We start from the raw sequence: 22895 nt of genomic DNA, 5'->3' as shown, positions 1-22895 counted from the left end.
AAATGCAGATGTTTGAGACTTTATTTATTTTCCCTGATGGACATGACCTAATTTGTATGCTCTGCTCTGTATTATGGTGTCATGTATACTTCTTTTTAAATTAACATTTTTAACAGTAAAATAGATTTGATATCAACTGGCCTCAGCAAATGGCTTTCCTTTTTGTTAGAGCAAAAGATAGATTGAACCTACACAGTAAGGTATTTAAGTGTGGCTTTGAGCTATGCTATCAGAAAATAAATATATTTTCTCATTGCCATCAAAAATTATGCAATTTAAAGCAGAATTATCTTTTCCTACCTTGAAGCTAAAATATTAATTGGGAAAATGTCTAGTTTCTATGGAAACATTCACTGTACATCTACAGAAAAATAAAATATTTTAAAAATTGCAAGAATTTTATTGATAAGACTGATATTTTTTGACAAGATTTAGAATTATGGCAATGAAGGTATCCAGTTTGCTTACTGTAAACAGGGAAATTTGATTCCACTATTCTATTCAATTCCCAAATAACTGGCTTGTATTCACAGACACATTTATGCCATTTTCAGCTTTTATTTATGTCTTGAATTTCTAGGAGATAGACCTGACTTATTCCATATTAGCAACACAGGAAACAAAGAAGTAGAACAAAACATTTAAACTTTGGGATTATTGTTCATTATTATTATTAATAATATCCTTTAAATAATATATTTTTTCTACCAATTACTGGAAGATAAACCTACAGATTTTATTCTGGCAGTGAAAATACACACTGAGAAAACAATGGTGTTATCATATGTTGCCCTGCAACAATCATGTTTTCTGTTAGACAGCTCACTGCATCTACAATTGTTAGACACCTTAACAGTCGTGTCACAGTAAAGTTATTTCAGTACTGTTTGACTTGATTACAAACTCAGTTTACATTTGGAAAGAAAAAGATAGGCAAGGACAGATCATAAGGTACAGAATGTGCCAAATGGCAACCTCACATCAAGAGGAAATGAGAACCAAAATTTTATTTATTATAGTACTTAGCTGAATTACAGTAAAACATCTATTTTAATAACTTGAATCCATCCTCACTGCTGTGTACGTCTTTATATAAATTTAAGAAATGTGGCAGATGCATATGGACTGACATTTTTAAAATGTGGAGGATTTAACTTTCCATTTTAAATAAAAATGGATGGAAATGTCTGGCTAAATAGCTAGAATCAATATTTTGAAGCATAAATGAAACAATTATTGAATTAAGCAATACTTTGCTGAAAGGGAGATAGAAATGAAAGAATATTATCTAAAATATCAAAATGCCACCATAGGCAGGAATCTGATTCTGCTCCTACCCTCTTTTTATAAAAGCAACTACTTCAAAGTCTGTGAGACTGCACTGTTCAAACAATGATTACTTGTCAACAAGACGGAGCAAAGCCACAATGACTGGTCCAAATGCTTGAGTGCCCAACTGTATAAAGGTTCACGACACTAATTTCAGAAGAAAGAGACAGTGATCCAGCTTGTACCCTGTATTTTTTAAAAATTAAGTCAGCTCACCTTTCCTTTCCAAAAAGAAAATGATGACTTCCAAGAAAAGGGACCATTTATTTATTTACCATTTTTAATGTAACCATAAAACTATTTTTGAAGAAAAAAGTTGTCTATATTTAAGTATTTGTTCACAAAATTTTTGCATAAAAACATAAAAACTGACTATCACAGGGCATTTCATATAAAAACTAAAAATATCTTAAAAACATGTATCACTTAATCCAGAAATTTAACAAAATCCAATTTAGTTGAATAATTCAGTTTTCTGATTTGTTTTCTCGGCTTTCTAAAGTACAGAGTGAACATCATGGAATACTGAGGATGTATATACAAATATTTATTGTGAACAATAGGAAGAAGTACCTGCTGTATAAGTAATAGCAATAGTTGATAGAAAATTCATACCTCATCCTTTTTTCTTGGCATTCTTTTAACTCTGTTGCTATGTTGTCATTTTATTTAACACCATTCTATTACTGCAATCATTTCAAAGGATCTTGTATTAGTTAGATTAGAATGATTCTTAGTAAATTATTGAAACTAAGCTTCAAGATCTCAGCATTAAAAATTTTATGGTAGTCCTTTTCTTCAATTTTCTCCAGTCAGCTAATTAAGTCTTGTTGAAATGTACATAAGCAGGAGTTTCATCTGTGATAGACTTTAGAAACCCTGGCCAGAAATGAGAGAACATTGTGCAAAGGATATCAGGCAGACACAGAAGTACCTTTCATGCCAGAGATAATAAGCTTTATAAAGGTAATATTTTTATGTAATATTTAATTACAATTGCTGAAATCATTCTTTCAAATAAATTAATAAAAATGAGTGTTTCTGTATGGAAACATTCACAACATTGGTGTAAATGCTGCTTTATGTTAATTTAGCTCATTGCCAGAATATTGTTTGAATTTGAAAATTCTCTGAGTGGATTTAACATGATAGGTATATGTCTTTTCATTTGACTCGTTTTCAAATTTAATTTTGAGAGTTAATGAAGAGCATTGAGGAGGGTTAAGCATGGAACCAGGTTGCTTAGGGCCAGAAAAATATGTAGATTGTATGCACTGTGCTTGAAACAAATTAATGCACCTTCCTACCACCTACTAGAAATTGAATATTCTCAATGTTCATTCAATGTGCATTGAATGACTATGAATTTTTTTCCACTATTACTTTGATTAAATATGATAAATGAACATTTTTTTCTGAAATTTACAATGCATAAAATTAACCATACAAAGACATGGTTGATTTCTTCCTTAAAGATTGTATAGCTCTATAATGAATAAAATAAAAATTGGTAGAATCTGACTCATTGTATTCTGCACAATTTAGCAAGAAAAGGATGTACTGGGGTTGAGCCAGAAATAAAAAGTTTAGAAGTCTATCTTTTATATACTAAATGGACATGAAAATCTTAGTGAAAAAAAAGTCTTCATCCAAAAATGTAAATTCTGGACTTTTGGAGTTAGATACAGTGACAGGATGTGTGTTTTAATCTTTATAATCTAAGTGGGGATGATCTAAATCTGTGAATGCCTTGAAGTGCTACCCTTAAACACTGCAGATTTATTTTTAGGCTTGAATGCAAAGCAAATTGGTGTGTATACATGTAATTGAATCCAATGCTGGAATATATTTCCTCATGTTTTAGTTACACACCTTATTAAACAGATATCTAATCTAAGCCATTCAGATCCTTGCTCTAATCAACAAATAGGAATATATATTCCCATGGTGTGATTCAACCCATCTAAAACATCTATCTGCAATTTTTGTAAGAACAGAATTTATTTGGAATTTAAAAGAAACAGCACAGCCTCATTTTATCAGATTTATTCTGGCAGTTATGAAGGGTTAAATTAATTAGAGAACATTGCATATGTGATCTCTATCCATCCTGCAGTCACAATGCACACACATAACTTCATGATTTTATCTTATGCATATGTGATTAAGTTGGCAGTTTCTGATATATCTCAGTGAGCAATCATTTAGTGTCTTGGGATTGGTTGATTCAAATTCAAGCTATTCTTAGTGATTCCTGGCTCAAATGTTTTAAAACTAATGGTAGAGGTGAACAAAACGTGTGTCTTATTATTAAGTGTATATTTGACAATAATATCTCTTCTTCTTAGAGTGTTGTTGAACACAAGAAGAATTTCAGGTGATGGACTGCATTATATTAGTTTTTCTGCAGGAAGCATGCCCTATAGCCTGACTTCAGAATTAATAGCTAATTGTTTATGTTTCCACCTGAAAAAGAAAATGAAAGGCAGGATATATTATATGCTGGAAATAAATTTTGTTGAGGTTTTAGGAGGGACTTTAGTGGTTATTAAGTATTATCTTTTCCAGAATATATAATATTTGTACCTTAAAGTGCAATTTAAAATATAAATATTTTCAGAATTTGGTATAAAAATAGTCATAGCACAAGAATTTAAGTTAAATATACAAACTGTGAAATTATTTATTCTTTAATTTAAGAATTTATTCCTTTGAAGAATATTTTGCTACTTTTAACAAGGTTGTGCCAAATATTTTTATTTTAGATTGTATTTCAAACACAGAACAATAATACTGACTACTTTTATTTAAATAGGAATAGTCCAGTGGCAAAATATTATATATTAAACATACCTGATAGATAGTGAATATGTTTTTTATCATAATTTCGAGTATACATGGATCACTGTGCTACAGGCTTTCCATAGAATGGGTAGAGCTTGCAGCCTAAGATTTTTCAAAGAATAGAGGTGAACATTAGTTGTATAACTATTAACTTCTGGTTTGCTTTTCTAATTCAAGGACAAGTTTGTGTCTTTGAGATGATAACAATATAAATTACACCAGTACCAGAAGGTCATTTTGCATCACTTTCCACTTAACTATGAATCTCCTAGGTTCTGAGAGGAAGAACTAGGTGGTTTTATGTACTCAAACTCACAGCTGGGGAGTACTTCATTCATTGGTTCAGTGCTTAACATGTTTGCCAAGTGAGCAGATGCCAATAAAAAAGTCACCATTGGGTGACATTTAAAAGACCTCAAACTATTCAACATATTTTTGAAATGAAATTTAAATAATTTAGTTGCTTCATATGATCTGAAGTCACTTTTTCAGTGCTGTTTTTGGATTTTTAAAATAAAAATGATTAGTTTTGGCTCAAATATTAATGATGTGTTTGAATATAATAATGACCAATTAAATACAGATGACAAAATAGCTTAAGCTATTGAGTTTGACTACAAACATGTGGCATCAGTAGAGCTATCTTTTTAATGCCCTAAACCCAAAGTCGAATAAGACCACATCTGTGGTCTTCAAAGAAATTCACAGTTCCCCAATAAGTAAAATAATTTGACTGCAATGTGATTGAATTGATGAAAGATTTCTAAAGATCTTTTTCTTGTTTTTTTTTTCTTTTTTTAAATTTTCTAAGCAGTGTGACTCCAGCTGCTCCAAATATTTAATCACCAAATCTTTTTCACAGCAAAGGCTGTTATTAAAATAGCTGAAATTAGTCTGGGTTTCTGGTTATTCCAAACACTGGAGGAAAGACTACATTGCAACATTGCAATCATTGCTTAAAGCTTTTCAACACGTTACTGTTCCACGAAGGAGACTGAATGGTGACATATATTCTGAACAATTCTGGTTTCTGTTGGATTTACTTCTTAGGACAAGATTGCAGTACTTTGGAAGGATGATAGCAAAATCTTGAATCTCCATTTGTTAGGACATCTTATCATAATGTTATATTAATAATGAAGGTGTTATTTTTACTGTTAATCTCTGAATGAGTAAAAAAGCTGCTTTCTCAGTCTTCAAGCCTGCCCAGTTGCAGGGACCAGGCCTTTCTTTCTCTTGGGGTTTGTGTTTTTTTGGTTTCAGTAGTTTGGGGGTTTTTGCTATGTTTCTCCCTCTTCACTGCATTTTCCTATAGCTCCAATAATCAGTAGGAAAATCATTCTAACAGAACTGCAGAAATGCCTCCTCCCTGATACATGTTTCACTTGTTGGCAGAAAGAGACAGAGAGATCTGGACAGAGATACCCTGAAAGTTAATGTGACCATGGCCAAGTTTCCATCCTGATATATTCTGATATGTTTCAGGAAAGGAGCTCATTAGGATCAGACTAGGATAAAGGAACTGCAAAAATTTCTTTTACAAAACATCTGCTTGTTAAATGGCTCACTGTTAGGCCCTGTTTACATAGTTGTAATCCATATTTCTTACTTTTCCTCTTCATTATATTCCTTTGGATATAAGCCAGTTCTCTCTCAAGTAAGATTACCTGTATTGACTCAAATAATTGTGTTCACCACTGTGTACACAAACTTAAAAGATTTCTCTCAGTGATTTCTATTCAATTTCCTTTGTTTAAAAAAAAATAAAAAGGTCTTTGCACTATATTTTGTTTTGTGTTTCTTCCATATGTATTCCTGCCTGCAGAAATGGCTGATTATTCCACTTGCTTAGAAAGAGAATCCCTGAACAATCTGTTTTAGTGAAAAAATGGGGAGGGCATGTTAGCCACTTGCTGTCTGTATCCAGTTGTTTCTTTATAGCAATTTTTAAAGACATTTTCTAGTCGAATTTTAGGTAGAGATGAATTGCATCTGCTTTGGTAAAATGAGTAAATTTCATGGAAAAAAAAAAAGTGAATAAATTCTCTAAGGGGAAAAAAAAATTTGGAGGTCAGTAGTTGCACATATTTTGAGCCAAAAAATAATCCTGTCTCTTTATAAGAGTTTAGAACTTGAATTCTATTTTGGGAAGTCATTGAAAGACTGTCAAAATATGGCTATTTGGTGAGATGGAATTACTTTCAGTTGTTACTTAGTGCAGATGTTGAATTTCTGGTTTTGGAGGCCATCATAGAATCAACTGAAGGATGACAGACCTATTGTTTCTCAGAGGTGGCACCTAGGGCATGTCAGTAAGGCAGCACAATATAATTTGATGATTACAATGGATGGATAGGAAAAGAAAGAATGGCAAGAGTAGGAAAAGTAGTGTGTGTGTGTGTGTACATATATATATATATATATATATATATATATATATATGCATGTATATATATATATATATATATATATATATATATATATATATATATGGATATATATACTTGTACACATACCTATATTTTGTGAAAGGGTAAAGCCTCCCTGAACCAACACTTGGCTAATGAGACTTGCCCAGCTCTAACTGACTATCTGAGAGTTACATGAGAAGAAACAGGCAAATACAAACTTTGTTATTGACATGGGGTGAGACCATGCAAGAGCACTGGTCTGATAAAGCACGTGTATCACATCTGTCCAGGTTTTGTAAATGTTTGGGATGATGTCAGAGCAATATGATTCTCTTGTTGTGACTATCACACCTCAAGTTTCACTCTAAAAATGTATGTATTAAATGTAACTTTGGATGCAATACTCTGCTTTTTGCTTTAATACTTGAGGCTTGGAGAGACCTGTCCTTTTAAAATACATGTAATGGTAAACATCCACTTGCACTATTTACAAGTTATAATAGACAATCAGAAATATTCTTCTAAAAAGCCTGTGTTTTGTAATGTTTCTCATTATTGAATCACCAAGTCAAACGTTTGTTTCTCCAATCCATCTGTTCCTCCTGTTCTCATCCTACTTTCTCTCATTCCCATTTTCTATAAAGGACTGTTGATCCTGAAATGACAAGCTGATTGTTATGCAAGATTTGCTTTCTCCAAAAAGAAAAAAGTTTCTCGTTTAGGTCTTGAAACCCTCCTTAGGTTTTGACTTCACATTTCAGTTATAGACTCAGGCAGACTGGCAACACATCTGTCACCAGGCTGGCAACTGAAAAGTGGTTCTATTTACTATAAAGATCATATATATGAAGTCCTGCTTCTCATATTTACTGCCATCAAATGTCTGGAATATTTTCACTTTTTCATTTCACAGGTTTCCTTTATAATTTTTGATGATTTTGACTATGAAGGATTATTTCAATGTTTTCTCTGTTTTTAATTTTTTTTTTGTGTTCCACTGGGAATTCTTTTGGGTTTGCCTACTAATGAAAAGAAAAATAATTACTCAAATATTAATTTCATCCATATAATTCAGTAAACTGAAGTGATAATTTGTTTCAGATGAATGAAATTATTAATCAGCTGATCCAAAAATTAACATTTATTAGTAGGATGATAAAAGATAATTATTTTATGTAGAAAGTTGCTGTACTTTTAATTAGTAATTCTAAATTAGCTGAGAGGTGACTGAAGAAACAGCTTTTTCAAAGTAACTTTGCCATTAAATCTAGAACCCATATTACATAATTAATAGTATGGTTTGAATTAAACCTCCTATCTTAATAAAGTTCTTTTTTATTTTAGCATAATAGTGTTTTATTGTTGCATTCTTATTACTGTTGTTACTCCAGAGTTTAAATTGTTTACTCCTTCTACTATGTAGATTACTTAAGAGGTCAGTCTCCCTGTGGTCCCTCCATAAGCATTAGAGAGAGACTTAAAGTAAATTTATTAAAGGAACACCAGCCTTCAAATTTGGTCACCTTATTTAAATACCTCATTAGCCCATTTCATGGTCTCTTGCTGCATTTTTTTTATAATTTTCTTACATTAAAAAGTCAGTTCTTCCCAGAACTATAATGAAGGGGGTTGAAAAATACAATTAATTTGAACTTCATGTAATTTGTGTTTCTATAGATAATAGTTTTATGAATGATTTTGTTATTATCACCACAAGAATCATCAACAAAAACAATTTTTCTAGATCTGTTATCTCTTTGGATATCCCTTCTGTTATATACAGGCTACTGTTAAGATCTACAGGAAAATAACACAAAAATTGCAAATCTTTCCTTTCTCCTTCAGTTCAGAGACTGTAATAGAAAAATTAGCAATAAACAAAATTCAGATATTTTACGTCTATTGTTTTTTTTCTTTTCCGAAAATCTTATTTAGTCAGATGCTATGAAAGTGTGACTGTGGTTTGTTTTCTCAAAGCATGTAAGCAGTTATGTAAGAAGACAATGAAGCAGGATTGGAAAATGTTGCCCATGTTCAAGATTACCAAGATATTCACATTTCTGTGGTCAGAACACTTTTGTAGTAGCAGGGCAACTACATCACCCTGACTGCTACTCTGCATTGTCTAGCCTCCTCCACTCATTTTTCTCAATAAAATGGACTAATGAAGTGATGGATCATGCAATGTGCACAACTGGTCTCAGAATGTTTTTATCTGAGTAGTACCTTCTTCACAATACAGTACATGTCACTAGTTTTTAGCTGTACAGTCTTGGATTCTTTCCCTGTTCACACACTATTTTGTAAGAGACTAAAGAAAAAAGCTCTTTAGGTTACAATCACTGGGCCCAAGTGAAAATCATTCCACCTGATTGTCTTGTCCCTTTCAGAGAATCCTGAGTACTTGCATATCATAACAGTCTTTTATTTAGAAGAAAAATAATATCATTAATTACATTTTCAAATTTTTTTTTCACTACTGTATTGCTCACTGATGTACTTTCAGAGAAGTGAACACATAATTTTGCTATTCCCCTTGCTATTCCCCTCAGAGTAGATTTGAAAGCAGAAGTTTAAACTATACAAAACAATTAATTTCAAATTAGCAGCTATGTCTGCAGCTTTGACTACTGCCTTGGTAAAATAATCTCAGAAAACACAGTCTGTGCAAAGTAGATGTGAAACATAATTCTCATATTCTTCTCTTTTATTGAGGTTTATAGCATTAATTACTGATGGATCTGTTAGGCATTATCATAGATTTAAAATGTGTTGTGTTATATATCATAAAAATACCTAATTAAAAAACATTTCTAGTTACCAAAGACCTACTTTAGTTTTTAAGAAAGACTACATATAGGACTGACATAATGTAGGAAAATGTCTACATACCTTCAGTTAAGTGTTTCAGTAGGATGTTTTGAAACTAGTGCTCTTTAATATCAAGAAATATATTTATGCCTTATTTATTAGTAGATTTTCTCCATGCAGCTTTTATTCAAATTAAATTTCTAATTATCATTCTAGTCAGTTCTCCAGATCTGTTAACTCACTCTCAGTCTATTAAATAAAATATAATTACTGCCTAGGGCCAGCTGTATTTTTTTTTTTTTTTTGTCAAACTGTTCTACTTCAGCTGCATTATCACTTCAACCCTCTTTCCCTAGTTTAGAAGTGACATTGGCAACATATGAGAGGTATATTTTTCATGCAAGACATGACATTCTTTTTCATGACATTCTTTTTCATGAAAGAATGACATTCTTTCAAAAATTAAAAAATAAAAGAAAATAGTAAGTCAAGCAAGTTTCACAGTGTCATGATTTGGGAAATTTGGGAAGTTCATACAGGTGGAATTAATTTTTACTTCTTCCACTTTAGTGCTCCCACTAAAGCCATACCACCACTTGCTACCCCATCCCCCTTCCCTCTTGACTGGAGATAAGAACTGGAGGCTCAGAAGATCATGGTTTGAGATAAGAACAATTTACTGTAAACAGCAATGAGATAAGAATAAGATCAGTAACAGAAACAGTATTAATGACAGAGGGCATAAGAAAAACAATTCACATGGAAAAGAAGCCAGATGATAATAGGCAGTACCAGATGGCTCTCTCTGCCAGGCTCCCTGGACCTGAAGGAGCCCCTTCTCCTCAAAAGGCCTTCCTTCCCCCCAGCCCCTGACAATCACATGAGGTGGTAAAGAAAAACCTCCTGTCCTGGCCATGCCCCTCCCGGCAACAGCAAAATGTAATCTTGTCCTGGCTGAAACCAGAACACAGAACAGAAGCCTTTTTTCTTTTAAAATGTGGTGCTACATTTCCTTCCATTCAGCAAAAATATTGAATAATAAGGTGCAAAAAAAAAATCTGTTTTTTAGGTAGCTATGGCAAAGTGAGATAAATTCAACATCTCAGATATAAAATAATAAATCTGATCAGTATTAAAGGAGTTAAAATTATAAGATACAATTTTTTTTGTTCATAGAGATAAATAAATGTTACCTTTTTAAACAAATGATAATAATAAGCATTTGAATTTCAGTTGAGTAAAATCAAAACAAATCAATATAGAGAAAAGAAAGTTGTGTGGTTTGATGCTCCCTTTCTGTGATAGCAGATGTACACAATAGTAATTTTTCAATTATTGCAAATACACTAATAATAATATACTCTGTAATTAATAATATAATATAAAATAACATGATGTAACTAGCAATAAATAAAAAAAAATTACTGTTTTAACTGTTTCCCCTCTACTGTTGTCTTGTTGCAGATCCTGAAAGATCTTTACATGTATGCATGATGATTTAGGCCAGGAGAGAGGGATGTGAGTTGCAGAAAGGGAGAAGAAGAGAGGGAGGCAGAGGTTTGATGCCAGAGTAGAATTATAGTTTATGTAGTGTAATAAGCTCTGCTGATTTTAGAAGAAAGCAGAAAATGTGTTAATTAGGAGAGTTCAGTCCCCTTCCAGCTCCAGAAAAAGTCCTAAATCTCACATTTTACGTAGAATTATGCTCATTTGTGGGGAAACATGCATGTAAGCTTTCTTTCTGTGCAGTTTAACATCACTTCCTCATGCTGAGCTTCTAGTGTTAATAACTGCCACATCTTCTGTCTCCAAATATATTCTTATTGTCTTTTTATACATTCAGATAAATATTTCCTTTTCTCAAACATGAGAAATCAGCAGATGCCATATCCTTCTTCCTCTGCGAGCCTGAGAATGCAGGAATACAGTAACAGGAGAGAGGACAAATCATCATGTTTCTGTTCAACATTTCCTTTGTAGAATTAAACAAAGGAAGAACAGCAGAGCTTGCATCTTGCAGCTCAATCTAGATCTGTGTGCTCTGGTTTTTTAAGATCACAGAATAGAATAGTTATTTTCTTCACCTTTGTCTGTGGGAGGAAAATAGCACATGTGAACTTTCAGAACCAGAACTCTTTCTTGTCTGTCCTTACCTCTTCCTTGTTTGCAGAAAGAATAATTTATTCTGCTTCTTCCTCCCTAATCATCTAGATATCATGTCAGGAAATGTAGGATTCCATTTTCCATCTCCAGCTGAGACTACCAAAGGAACACCAATAACAGATAATTCAATAAAGGCTTTTTCCACAGACTTTAAGGAGGGTCTCCACAGAGATTAAGGACTAGACAGTAGTGTAAGTCACAAACACTGGGAAAAGCTAGCATATATTCCAATTAATTCACCCTATTCAAGTACAGTTAACTGGCACATCTTTGTATGATTTGGAAAACCTCCATGACTTTTATGTTAATCACTCATAATAATTTTCTAATAACAGTAAATGTATGCTATACATATGATGTTGAAATAGAATTCTGTTATATTTGAGGACTTTTGTAGGTTTGTCTTGTATAGTCATACTTCTTTACACTGGGAAACTTGTATAAAGTTTCTCTAACTAATCTACAGTTTAGTTGCTATAGAAAATGCATATATATATAGGGGGTCATTTTACCTATTGGCAGCTTTAGCAACTTTTCAGTTATATAATTATTCTCTTTATTTTTATATCTGGTTATTTTTTCTAACATTAATTTATCAGCTCCATTTAGTTTCATTGCTCAGTCACTCAGCACCTCTCTGTCCTTAACTCATGCCAGTAAGAATATCCCTTTCAATGGTTTACACATAAACCCCTCTCTAGCCTTATTTTGACATCTAGTCTGTAGTGCATTCAAGAAGCTCATACAGGTGGAATTAATTTTTACTTCTTCCAAGGTCAGGAGCACTAGACAGCTGCTTTATTCTATTGCTTTGAAGTGAATCAAGACTTACACAACAGGATACTATTAGCAGAGACTCTACTTTGTATTCACAAACAATTAATAATTTTCCTGTTAACAGCATATGATAAGAAGTGTCAACCATTACACAGAAATGTAACTGATATCACTAAAGATCACTGTCACAGACACAGACAAGACTGAATGCATTAGCAGTTACTGGCAGACAACCAAATGTTTGGAAATGTAAAAGAAGTATTTTTTAAAATGCTTCTACTACTTTCATTTAGAAATTATAGTAGCAGCGCTAACTCAGACAGTCAGTGAAGTATTGTTCAGTGAAGTATTACACTGAACAGTAAAAGATCAGATCTACTAATTCTTTTATGTGAGCTGGTCAAAATTAATTTAGGTTTCCTTACTGAGAGCAATAGTCCTATCCATGAATTCTGTAAGATCATCTCTTTAGGGTGTAATCTTTCAATCTTTTCTTTCAATAACCTTCTCAGAGTTTATTGAACTGCTTCTCTTCAAAAAGCCCAACAAACACTCAAATTATTTTGAAGCTTTACTGGACATTTTTCTCAGCAGAGGGCAAATATTTGTTTATTTGGTGTCTACATGAATATAAGTTACTTTTAAAATAGTGAGTCAGTCTATAATTTGTATTTCTAGATCAATGCATCACATTGTATTTCTGGTTCATCCTAAATACAAAGGAAGATGTAATAATTTTTTTCTTATCTGCTGTTTGTTATGAAGCTGAATAGTTAAATATTAAGGGAGGTGTTTAAAGAGAAAGGTATGTTCCAGTAAGAGGGGCAGATATAAATTGCAACAGTAGGTAGACTGACTTTTTTAACATTATAAAAGTAAAAGTAATTTTTCTGCTTTTGTCATAGATTAAGACAGCAAAGGGTCATAATAAGCCTTTGTAGCAGATCATCTCTGAGTTTCTGAAATATAATTCCCATAATCAAGCTGCGTTATGCAAAACTCTTGGCTTCAGAACTACTTCATATAAATAATGTATGGACCTTAACTTTAAAATATTTCTAGATGCAGATATTCTGCTATTCATTTATGCATTTTATTTTTTTCAAGGCTACTCCAAGGCTGGTTTGAGATGTCTTGAAAGTGACATCCAAAGGAAATTGTAGAAGTAAAAAATTAAAAAATGTCCAATTTCTCACAAAAAAAAAGCAAAATTAAACAAAACAAAACAAAACACTCTTTTCTCCCTTCCTCTTAATAAAAAACATAATTAAAAAAAATCTGTAACTCTTGCAAAGAAAACTGATTGAAAGTGATTGTTATCATACTTGGGTAGTCAAATCTTAATGCAGATGTCTATTTTGTGAATAATTCCTCTCTTTCTTATGAGAATGGTCACAAGGTTTTTGCTATCAGTTGATCATTTGATTGATGACACGGTCATGGTCAGCTGTAAGGACTTGCTGAGTCTTTCTCATTGATAGAACCCACAACACAGTAGTTTCCTGCTTCCTGAAGTTATGCCTGAATCCTGTTTATTTAAAGCATAGATTTTCTCCATTGTCATTTGTAATTTGGCTTACTGACCATGAACCACTACTTAGCACAGTGAATGGGATTTCCAGACTTGGGAATTAAGATGCATGAGAAATTTGCATTTCTTCTTTCTTAGTGCACACTTGTTATCCTTAATCACCACAGAGACTATCTCTCTGGTGAGAGATTTCTCTGTTTTTTAAAGAAGTTTCTCAAAAATATGGACTTCTTCCTCTTTTTTATTTTCTTTCCCAAAAAATATTTAAATATGGTATTGTAATTTCTTTATAGGAGTTCATAGGAAAAAAAAAATAAAGCTAAATCATAAGCAAAGAGAGCATATCATCAGTGGGACAGATATAGTTTTTTAGGGTTTTTTTTATTGTGAAACAAAATTTTTATGTTTTGTTTGCTCATGTTGTGAACAAAACTCTCTTTTGGAAATATTATTTAGACTGATTACAGATTTTTTTTTGAAACAAGGAAAAGTTGACTCTACAGAGTAACCTCAAATTCTGAGAAATATCTCTAGCTCTAAAATTAGACCTATTTTATACCACAAGTGGTAGACACCTGAACACCTTAATTTTTCATTCACAGTTAGAAGAAACCTGGTTTTTAGAGGAAATTATCTAAACTACCATTTTAAAGCACAATTTTAAATTCTCATTCTTAACAAAGAATTTAATATATCTGGGTCTTTCGATTGTTGGGATTTTGCTCAGTTCTTCCAACTAATTTGGTGCTAGAGAAACAGTGAAGTTATTGTAGAAAATGATGGCCATGATATACATCATGTATGTCTTTTCCAGACTGAAATAGATTTTGACTGGAAACATACATATGCATTAAAACTGTAAAGGTAATTTGGGTTCTATTATAGTTAATATGGCTGGTTTTCATATTTGTCAATTGCTAAGACCTATCACTATAAATGCTGATTCAGCCTTTAACCAAATACCTAAAGTGTCACCAGCAGGGCTTATATGAATTGCACATTTTCAGTTTCTGTAATAACAATACTTTAACCATGTTAGTCCTTCTGGTGTTTTCTTAAAGGCAAGCGAATTACAACAGTAGTGGACTTGATTTTACACTAAAGCTTACTGATTTCAGTAAATCATTAGGCACACAAAATATCCCTAAGAAGGGAAAACCCAGGGTGAAGAATTATATTATTATATTATTACATTATTATCCATGTAAGTTGTTAAGAGCATTTCTTTAGATCTAATAGCTGGCACAATATATAAAATAAATATATTTTATCCAGGTAAATACTGCTTGATCAGTACTAGCATTAATGACATATTTGAATTTTGAGTTAGGTTTTACTCTTTATTTGGTCAGTGTTGTGGGTTGATCTTGGCTGGATGTCAGGTCTCACCAAGCCACTCTATAAGTCTCCTTCCCAGTGGAGCAAGGGAGAGAGAATAAGATGGAAAGAAACTAGCAGGTTTAAAGAAAAAAAAGTCAAGAAAAACTTTGTGTGTGCAGCAAAGGGAACAGTTAATCTCTATTTCCCATCAGAGGGCAATGTTCAGACACTGCCCAGGAAGCAGGGCTTCAGCACGCGTAGTGGTGGCTCCAGAAGGCCAATACTGCAGGATTAAAAATACCCCTCATTCCTCCTCTCTCCCTTAGCTTTTATATCTGTGCTGCCATCATATGGTATGTAATATTTCTTTGGTTAATTTGGGTCAGCTGTCCTGGTTCTGTCCCCTCCCCCAGGATCTTGCCCACTCCCAGCCTTTGTTAACACTGGTGTGTTATCAGTGCCCGTCCAGCTACCAATGCAAAGCACAGCAATGTGAGGGCTGCTAAAGAAAAATGAACTCTATCTCAGTCAGACCCAATACAGGCAGAAATGTGAGTAATTGAGGGGTCTCTTTTGGAAGTATCTGGTTGTACATGGCCCTGGAGAGATGAGAAGTCCAGGAAATAAATTTTCTTTTCAAGGATCACTGCTTCAAGAAAGTATGGTCCACACCAATGATCAGACTAACAAATGTGGCAAAGACCCTGCATAGATAAACAAGGAGCTGCTGATAAACTTGAACATTAAAAAAACCCAAAAACAAAAACCAAACCAAACCAAACCAAACCAAAACAAAACAAAACAAAAAAAAAAAACAAAAGAAAAATTCAAGAGGTTGAAGCAAGGTCAGATGTTTGAGGAGGAAACACTTGAAATACATAAGAAAGTCAAAATCAATGTAGAAGTGAATCTGGGGTAAAGTCTCTGAAGAAAAATGATTCAGAGAAACATGAAATAATAAATTTCTTCTTAACTACAGTCTTGAACAATCCTGGAACCCTGAGACCAGCAGAAAAGTCTAGAGTAAGGATGACTTAGAGGAGGACTAGGTGGCAGAGCACTTAGGCAAACCCATGGGATGTGATGGAGTGCATGGGAGGTCAGTTACCCTTGGAAGGTTGTAACAGACGAGGGAGGATCCCAAGAGGTGGAAAAAGACAGCAACATTCTTATCTTCAAGAAATGCAAGGAGAAGTTGAGGGAACTAAAAGCCAGTTGGGCTCACCTCTGTACCTGGGAAGGTGACAGAGCAAATAGTCCTGGTCACCTTCTGCAAATATTGGAGATGACCAATGTGATTAAAAGTAGAGAGTTAGCACTATTCAGCCAAGGGAAAGAAAGGCAAGTCAAGACAAGGCAAGGGGTAAAAACTGTAAGGGAGGCAGGATGCTGGGTCAGGTTGCTCAAAGAGGTTGTGGGTTCGCCATCCTCACAGAAATCCAAAACCTAATTATACATGAACCAGAGCGATTTAAATGGCCATTCTGTCTGCAAAATGACTGTACTAGATAATTGGTGAAGGCTTCTAGTCTCAGTTATTTTCTAGTTTTGTGATAAGAATTATACTGAGAACATTGTTCATAAAATAATCCTATTTAAATTATACCAGTATTTTACTGTAAACAGGCAGATGTAAATTCTATACATGTTTATTTCTTATTCTAAAAATGAAACTAAAATTTCTTTGATGAAATTTTTAACTAGCAAACTATTTTTGGCCAATTTCATCTGCTGTTAGATGCTTTCCAAACTCACTGAAAGTGTCCAGAAGTTACAGTGATGAAGGCCGTAGAAACATCTAGATATTTAGAGGCATGGAAAGTCTGCTCATCTAGCTCTTGCTTTTTTAAAAGATAACTTTCTTGTGCTGCCATAATTTGAATTAATGGATTCTCTCACTATCATAAATTATTGGCAGTATTAACATTACAGTTTACCTGCAATTTTCAAACTTAAAAAGATCACAGAAATGGAAATGTATTTTAAAAAAACCCTAAAAATTTATTTTGTTTATTTTTTAAAGAAATACATAAATCAGTAATTATCAAAATTTCAAGAGAAAGTGTTTTTGAACAACCTTGCATTTTTTATCTTGTAAAATAAAAGACAACTAAATGTGTAAGTAAAATGTTAAGCTACAAAACACAGGGAAAAAACATTATTCAGAGAATTCCCACCCATTCATTATTAGAGGAAAAAAAAATCGCACCCAAATTCTTCAGTTGAAGTGGTTTGATCTTTATTTGAACTGGATAATAGTTTTCAATTTTTTTTTTACGTAGGGCAAACTATACTGGGTGCTTACATAATATTTTACCAATATTTGTTAATTGAAAATGTCATGTTTCTCAGGACATTTTGTCAACTAGTCAGGTATCAGTCACTATACATTTCAACATTTTACAGTTTAATTAATAAAAAGCAAGTATCCTGGCACACAAAAAGGAAGGAACAGGATCTAGATTATTTCTTCCCTAGTGGCTGCAGCATAGTCCTGCTTGATTTGAGAAAGCAGCTTGACTCATGTAAATTGCTCATAAAGAGCTCAAAACCTCTTACTTGAGCTTTCTGCTGTTCCATGTTAACCCCTTTCTGGCAGTAATTCCTCTTTGTCACTTCTTTTGATGTCTTGACCACCTCAAATCTCCTTTAAATATATTTTCTCTCAAGTCAATGAAAACTTTCTGTTATATTCTTATATTTTTGTCTGTATTTTATTAAGAAATGCACAAATGATAATGAAAAAAAACCAGTTATCAAAAATTCTATGTGGATCTTTCTCTTTCCAAAGTGGCTGGTTTTAGATCATGTATTAATTCACTTTCTTCAGTGTTATACTTTTAAATCAAAAGGTTCGCATGACAATGCTAGAGGCAAAACCAATATTGAAATACTTACAAAACATACAAAAATGCCTTGGAATTGGACTCACTGTATGGTGAAATTGTGGGTAGAGATTTTATTTATTTATTTCATAACCCATTAAAATGCAAATATAGCTTAACAATTTTCTTTTTACAGTTTTCCTAGGATACAACTCTTGATAACAGCTATGTGTGTTACAGGAGCCTCAGCTCTTGCCTGAATTTTCTATACATAGCTTGAAACTTAATTCAAAATGGGAAATAGCAATGGAAGTCACAAAGAACTTTTCTTGTCTCAATGGCAAAATGAAATTCACTGATTTGTTAAAGTCAAAATGTGACAGAAACAATTAACTGAATTGAAATCTTGTTAATTGTCTTTAGCAACACCAAGAAAAGACTTGAATCCAGATAAATATTATTTTGAATAATAAGGAGAACTATTAAAAACATCAATGATTAATTTTCTGGAAATTGAAGGAGAAATTATGAAGATAATTCAGCATCTCTCTTACAGTTCCTCTTCAAATATGGACAAGAATCTTTGGAAGTGTCTCAGAAAAACTTTTGTTTCAAATTTTTATGAATATAACATTTAGTCTTTTCCTTCAAAAATAGGCTTTTAAAAACTGGAACAAATATGTGATAAGATCATGAGAAAGAACATGGGATTACATTAAAAAAAAAATCAGTCAAAAAAAAGTAAAAAATTTGAAGACAATGAAGTTTAATATACAATTTTTAAAGCTTTAAGTGTGTAAAATTAATTGAAAGAATTGAAGGTGAGAGCTTCATTTTCTATAACTAAAACTACCAAATGAAGGTACTGCAGAACTTTTGGTAGACAAAGAGAACCTAGTAGGAACACACTGGAATATTTATTCCAAAATGTCTAACCTGGATAATGAACAAGAAATGCTTCAGTTTCTCTTTTTAGGTGTTCCAGTTCCTAAAAATATTTGACTGCTTCTACCTTTATACATGTAGAGTTCCTAAGTTGTCTTCTCCTCCACTGCTTATAGTGTTGGATATAAATGTTTTCTAGGTGCTAGAAAAACTACCAAAAATTTCAGGTTATTTTTCATTAATTACTTATATTGAAAGGGAAAACCCATGCAAATAGGTTGTGCAAACCTTTTAACTTAAGTGCATAAATAAGTCTTGCATTGAGTTGCTCTACTAGAATGACTTCAAAAATAAAGATTTTTGTGATTCAATAGATGTATTCTAAAAAGTATTTGTTACCCTCAATCAGTTGTTCACTTATTTCACAAAAGCAAATATATATGGAATTTTAATATTATTTAAAAAAGGGAAACATTCCAAGGTAAGTAATAGTTACAGAGGGTTATCAACAAAATTTATTAATAAAGCACAGTCTATAATAATATGCCTGGAATTAAAAAGGATAAAATTGCACTGACAACTTAGATGTGTGGTGTAGGGCACAGAATTAGAAAGTAGAAAATAATTCAACAGCAGTAAAATTGCTCCATAACTACTAGAATCTTTTAATGATTATATGTTTATGTATGGCTTCTGTCTCTTTTATATGTATTTTCATCCTTTTACTGCTGTAAAGGAATGAAAAATAACCTATATTCAGCACTAGGAGAGGTGATGTAATTTTTAAAACTATACATTAATATATATTTTGTTCTCTCTCTTTTTTTCCCTCTTTCTTATTGTATTCTGTGTGTTTGGCTTTTTTTTTTTATTGTTTGTTTGGCTTTTTTTTGGTGTGTTTTTGGGGTTTTTTTTTTTGGTTTTTTTTGTCTTTGCTACTGGTGCCTCTTCCTTCTTTTCCCTTTTATTTGGTCAGTTGTTTTTGGCCAGTTTGTGTTTTTCCAGACATCACTCCATGATGTTGTTGAAGTATACGATGGCCCAGCTCTACAGTCGTCTTTGTTATCCTCTCTCTCAGGATCTCATTCAGGTATCATTTAACAGAACTGTCAGTATATTGTTATTTACTTTTTTTTGTGAATCTAGAAATAAAATGTAATCCAAAAAACAGAGAGAGAAAGTATTGTTGTATTTGCTTGAATTACTCTCAGGCAAATATATCAAATCCACATTTTGAAATAAACACTTCAAAATATTTGCATTGATTAATGAAATTAGATAAAATAGCTTTTTTTTTTTTCTTTTGATATTTAGCTAATATTGTAGGTATTTGTGACTTCTTACTCTGTGCCTTTATGGCTTTATCTAGTGAGTAATTTGAAATCAGTAGTAGATATTTTAAAGGGCAAGCAAGGCATATTTGTATCAAAGTAAAATTAAATAGATTAATTACATGTTGAGTCTGTTTTAAGAGGTAGGGGTGTTAGGATTTTTGTTTATTTGTTTTTCCATTTTGGGTCAGGTTTTCTGTGTTAATTTGGGGAGTGTGTGTGTTTTGGTGTGGGTATTTGTTGTTCTTTTTATTGTTACTGTTGATTGGTTGGTTTAGGTTTTTTTGGGGGGAGATTGCTTTTTTTTGCTAAAGGAAAAAAGCAACAAATATTCCTAGTTACTGACTTTTAACTCCACTTTTCTAGAATGACATAATACTGTCAACATAAAACATTAAAAGTGCATGTATCTTGCAAAGTTTACTGAAGCAGAGCAAGCTTTGGAGAGTATTATTTCTAGCTGTTGACAGGTGTTTTCTTTAGTAAAAAGTGGCAATGATAACTTTGTATTTTCATTGTTTGAGTAGGTGAATCCCTGCCATTGAGCTCGGGGAACCAGATCACAGTCAGATTTACCTCAGTTGGACCAGTAACAGCTAAAGGATTTCATTTTGTTTATCAAGGTGAGACGGTCTAGAGAAATATGTGCATTCTGTTCATCATAGTTTGTAAATCATCAGAGAGAAATAAAGTGAGAATGAAGAGGAAACTAATAGCCTTTTAACAACAGAAAATGTGTCACTATTTCTACATGTTTTGAAAAATGTTTGAAACTATTATTTTATCTGTATTTTAAAGCTGAGATCACATACTTAAGAAACATAAGAGGGGTTCCAGATTTAAGAAGACAGTTATATAAAACTGCTGTTTTTGTTTTCTAATCTGATTGACAAATGTTAGATCCATCTGGGTACTCTATCTGGTTCTCAGTTTAAATATGAATAGCTGTAAATGTTATTACCTGTGGGTTAAAAATTATCTTACTGTTATTAAGATATTTTTCTTGGTTTGCATTATTTGTGTTTTTATGGGTCAAATGGGAAATTTTTATCTACCAACACTTCCAACAGCAATTCAGTCTTTCCTTACATATAAATCCTCATCTGACAGTCAGAACACACATTTAGAAATCCACATGAATAAATGTAAATATCTGACACAAAATGTTATTTTGAAACCCTGTATTAGTTGAGTATCTCATGGTAGTATTTCTTATAAGTGTTATTTTAGAAAGATTTCTGTGTGGATTTTATGCATTACTTCCAATCTTGGCAAGGATATCAGTGCTGTGCTCTCCTAAATAGTAACTCAGCCATCAAAAGTGAGCAATCTCTACTGTGAAGATTCATTTGGGGATTATGGAAATGTTCCCAGCTGGGAAATAGCTGAGAGTTTCTTCCAGATGTTTTATATATTTGTGGTTCAATATCTGTATTCCCTCCCCAAATCCAAAATTAATAATCCACAATTGTTTGTATGTTCACAGCTGTTCCAAGAACAAGTGCAACACAGTGTAGCTCTGTGCCTGAACCTAGATTTGGAAAAAGGATTGGAAATGAATTTGCAGTTGGTTCACTTGTTCTTTTCGAGTGCAATCCAGGCTATATCCTCCATGGGTCAACAGCAATTCGATGTGATACAGTACCAAATGCACTGGCACAATGGAATGATTCACTCCCTACATGTATTGGTGAGCTCCTAAGGCTTTTTAATATAAATAATTACTGCTTAAAATGTAGACTATTCTCCTGTTGAATATGTTTATTCTTTGTCATTTGTATAGTATTTTATTCTTACTTTAATTTAATTTCTTTTTTATTCAAGGTTAAGTCATTCTCCTTTCTATTCTATTTCTATTCTAACCTTGCTGAAAACGTTCACAAGTTTCATGAACATGCTCTGCTGCCATAATTTATGTGGCAGCTTCTCTTACATTAACATCCCTGGAAGTTACTGGATGTCCCTCTTTAATCAAGAATCAGAAATATTAGTTTTTGCCCTGACTTCTTGCAAGACTAGGATACTTTTACATTGCAGATCTCTAACAAGATATTGCAACCTATTAGGAAGAACAGTACTATATTGAAGATTTAGAAATAATTAGATTAATATTTTGTTACTTGTCAGGGCAGTAGCTTTTCAGATCAGAAAACATACTTTTTCTGGTTCTAGTCACTTTGAGATTAAATTCTCAAAATTAAATTCTCAAAATTAAGGTGCATCCATTGATATTTATAAATTGACTTGGACCAACTGGAATTCAAGTAATTTTAATGAAATTCCCCAGTTTATTTTTCCTGAAAGGGAAGAGAATTTTTAAAAAAAAGTATCATGACCCATTGCAAAAATGGCATTATGATACTGATGCCATCAGAGTACATAAACAGAGGTTTAGGTGAGTAGATGAAAAGAAAACAAAGAACAAATTTTCATTAGGCTGATATTTCATCTGCCATGCTAACCAGCTGATGGTGCCTAGTAGGGTACGAGTGGATTTTAGTAAATTAAAAAATTATCTCCAAAATACCAAACTCCTGATAGAGATCAAGGCTAAGCATCAGTGGGGTACTATTGATAAAATATGATTAATTAAGTTTTAAACAAATAATGTTGAATTAGACTGTTTCAGGCTTAACAGTAGAACCACAATTTCTATATCAATAAGAAG

The 22895-nt window shown here is 32.6% G+C and overlaps 1 protein-coding gene across 4 annotated transcripts in view; it reads left to right on the top strand.

The window, feature by feature from the left end:
• CSMD3 (CUB and Sushi multiple domains 3) overlaps nt 1–22895 on the top strand; it is a 574229-nt gene that overhangs the window by 438803 nt on the left and 112531 nt on the right. For all 4 annotated transcript variants that reach the window (XM_032747038.3, XM_032747036.3, XM_032747040.3 and 1 more), the window contains 3 exons: nt 19873–19986; nt 20755–20850; nt 21714–21917. In XM_032747038.3, the coding sequence (XP_032602929.2) occupies nt 19873–19986; nt 20755–20850; nt 21714–21917 (414 nt within the window). The remainder of the gene's footprint in view (nt 1–19872; nt 19987–20754; nt 20851–21713; nt 21918–22895) is intronic.

This window comes from Taeniopygia guttata, chromosome 2 (genome assembly GCF_048771995.1).
Source record: "Taeniopygia guttata chromosome 2, bTaeGut7.mat, whole genome shotgun sequence".
NCBI lineage: Eukaryota > Metazoa > Chordata > Aves > Passeriformes > Estrildidae > Taeniopygia > Taeniopygia guttata.
This window is presented reverse-complemented; position numbering and strand designations above follow the sequence as displayed.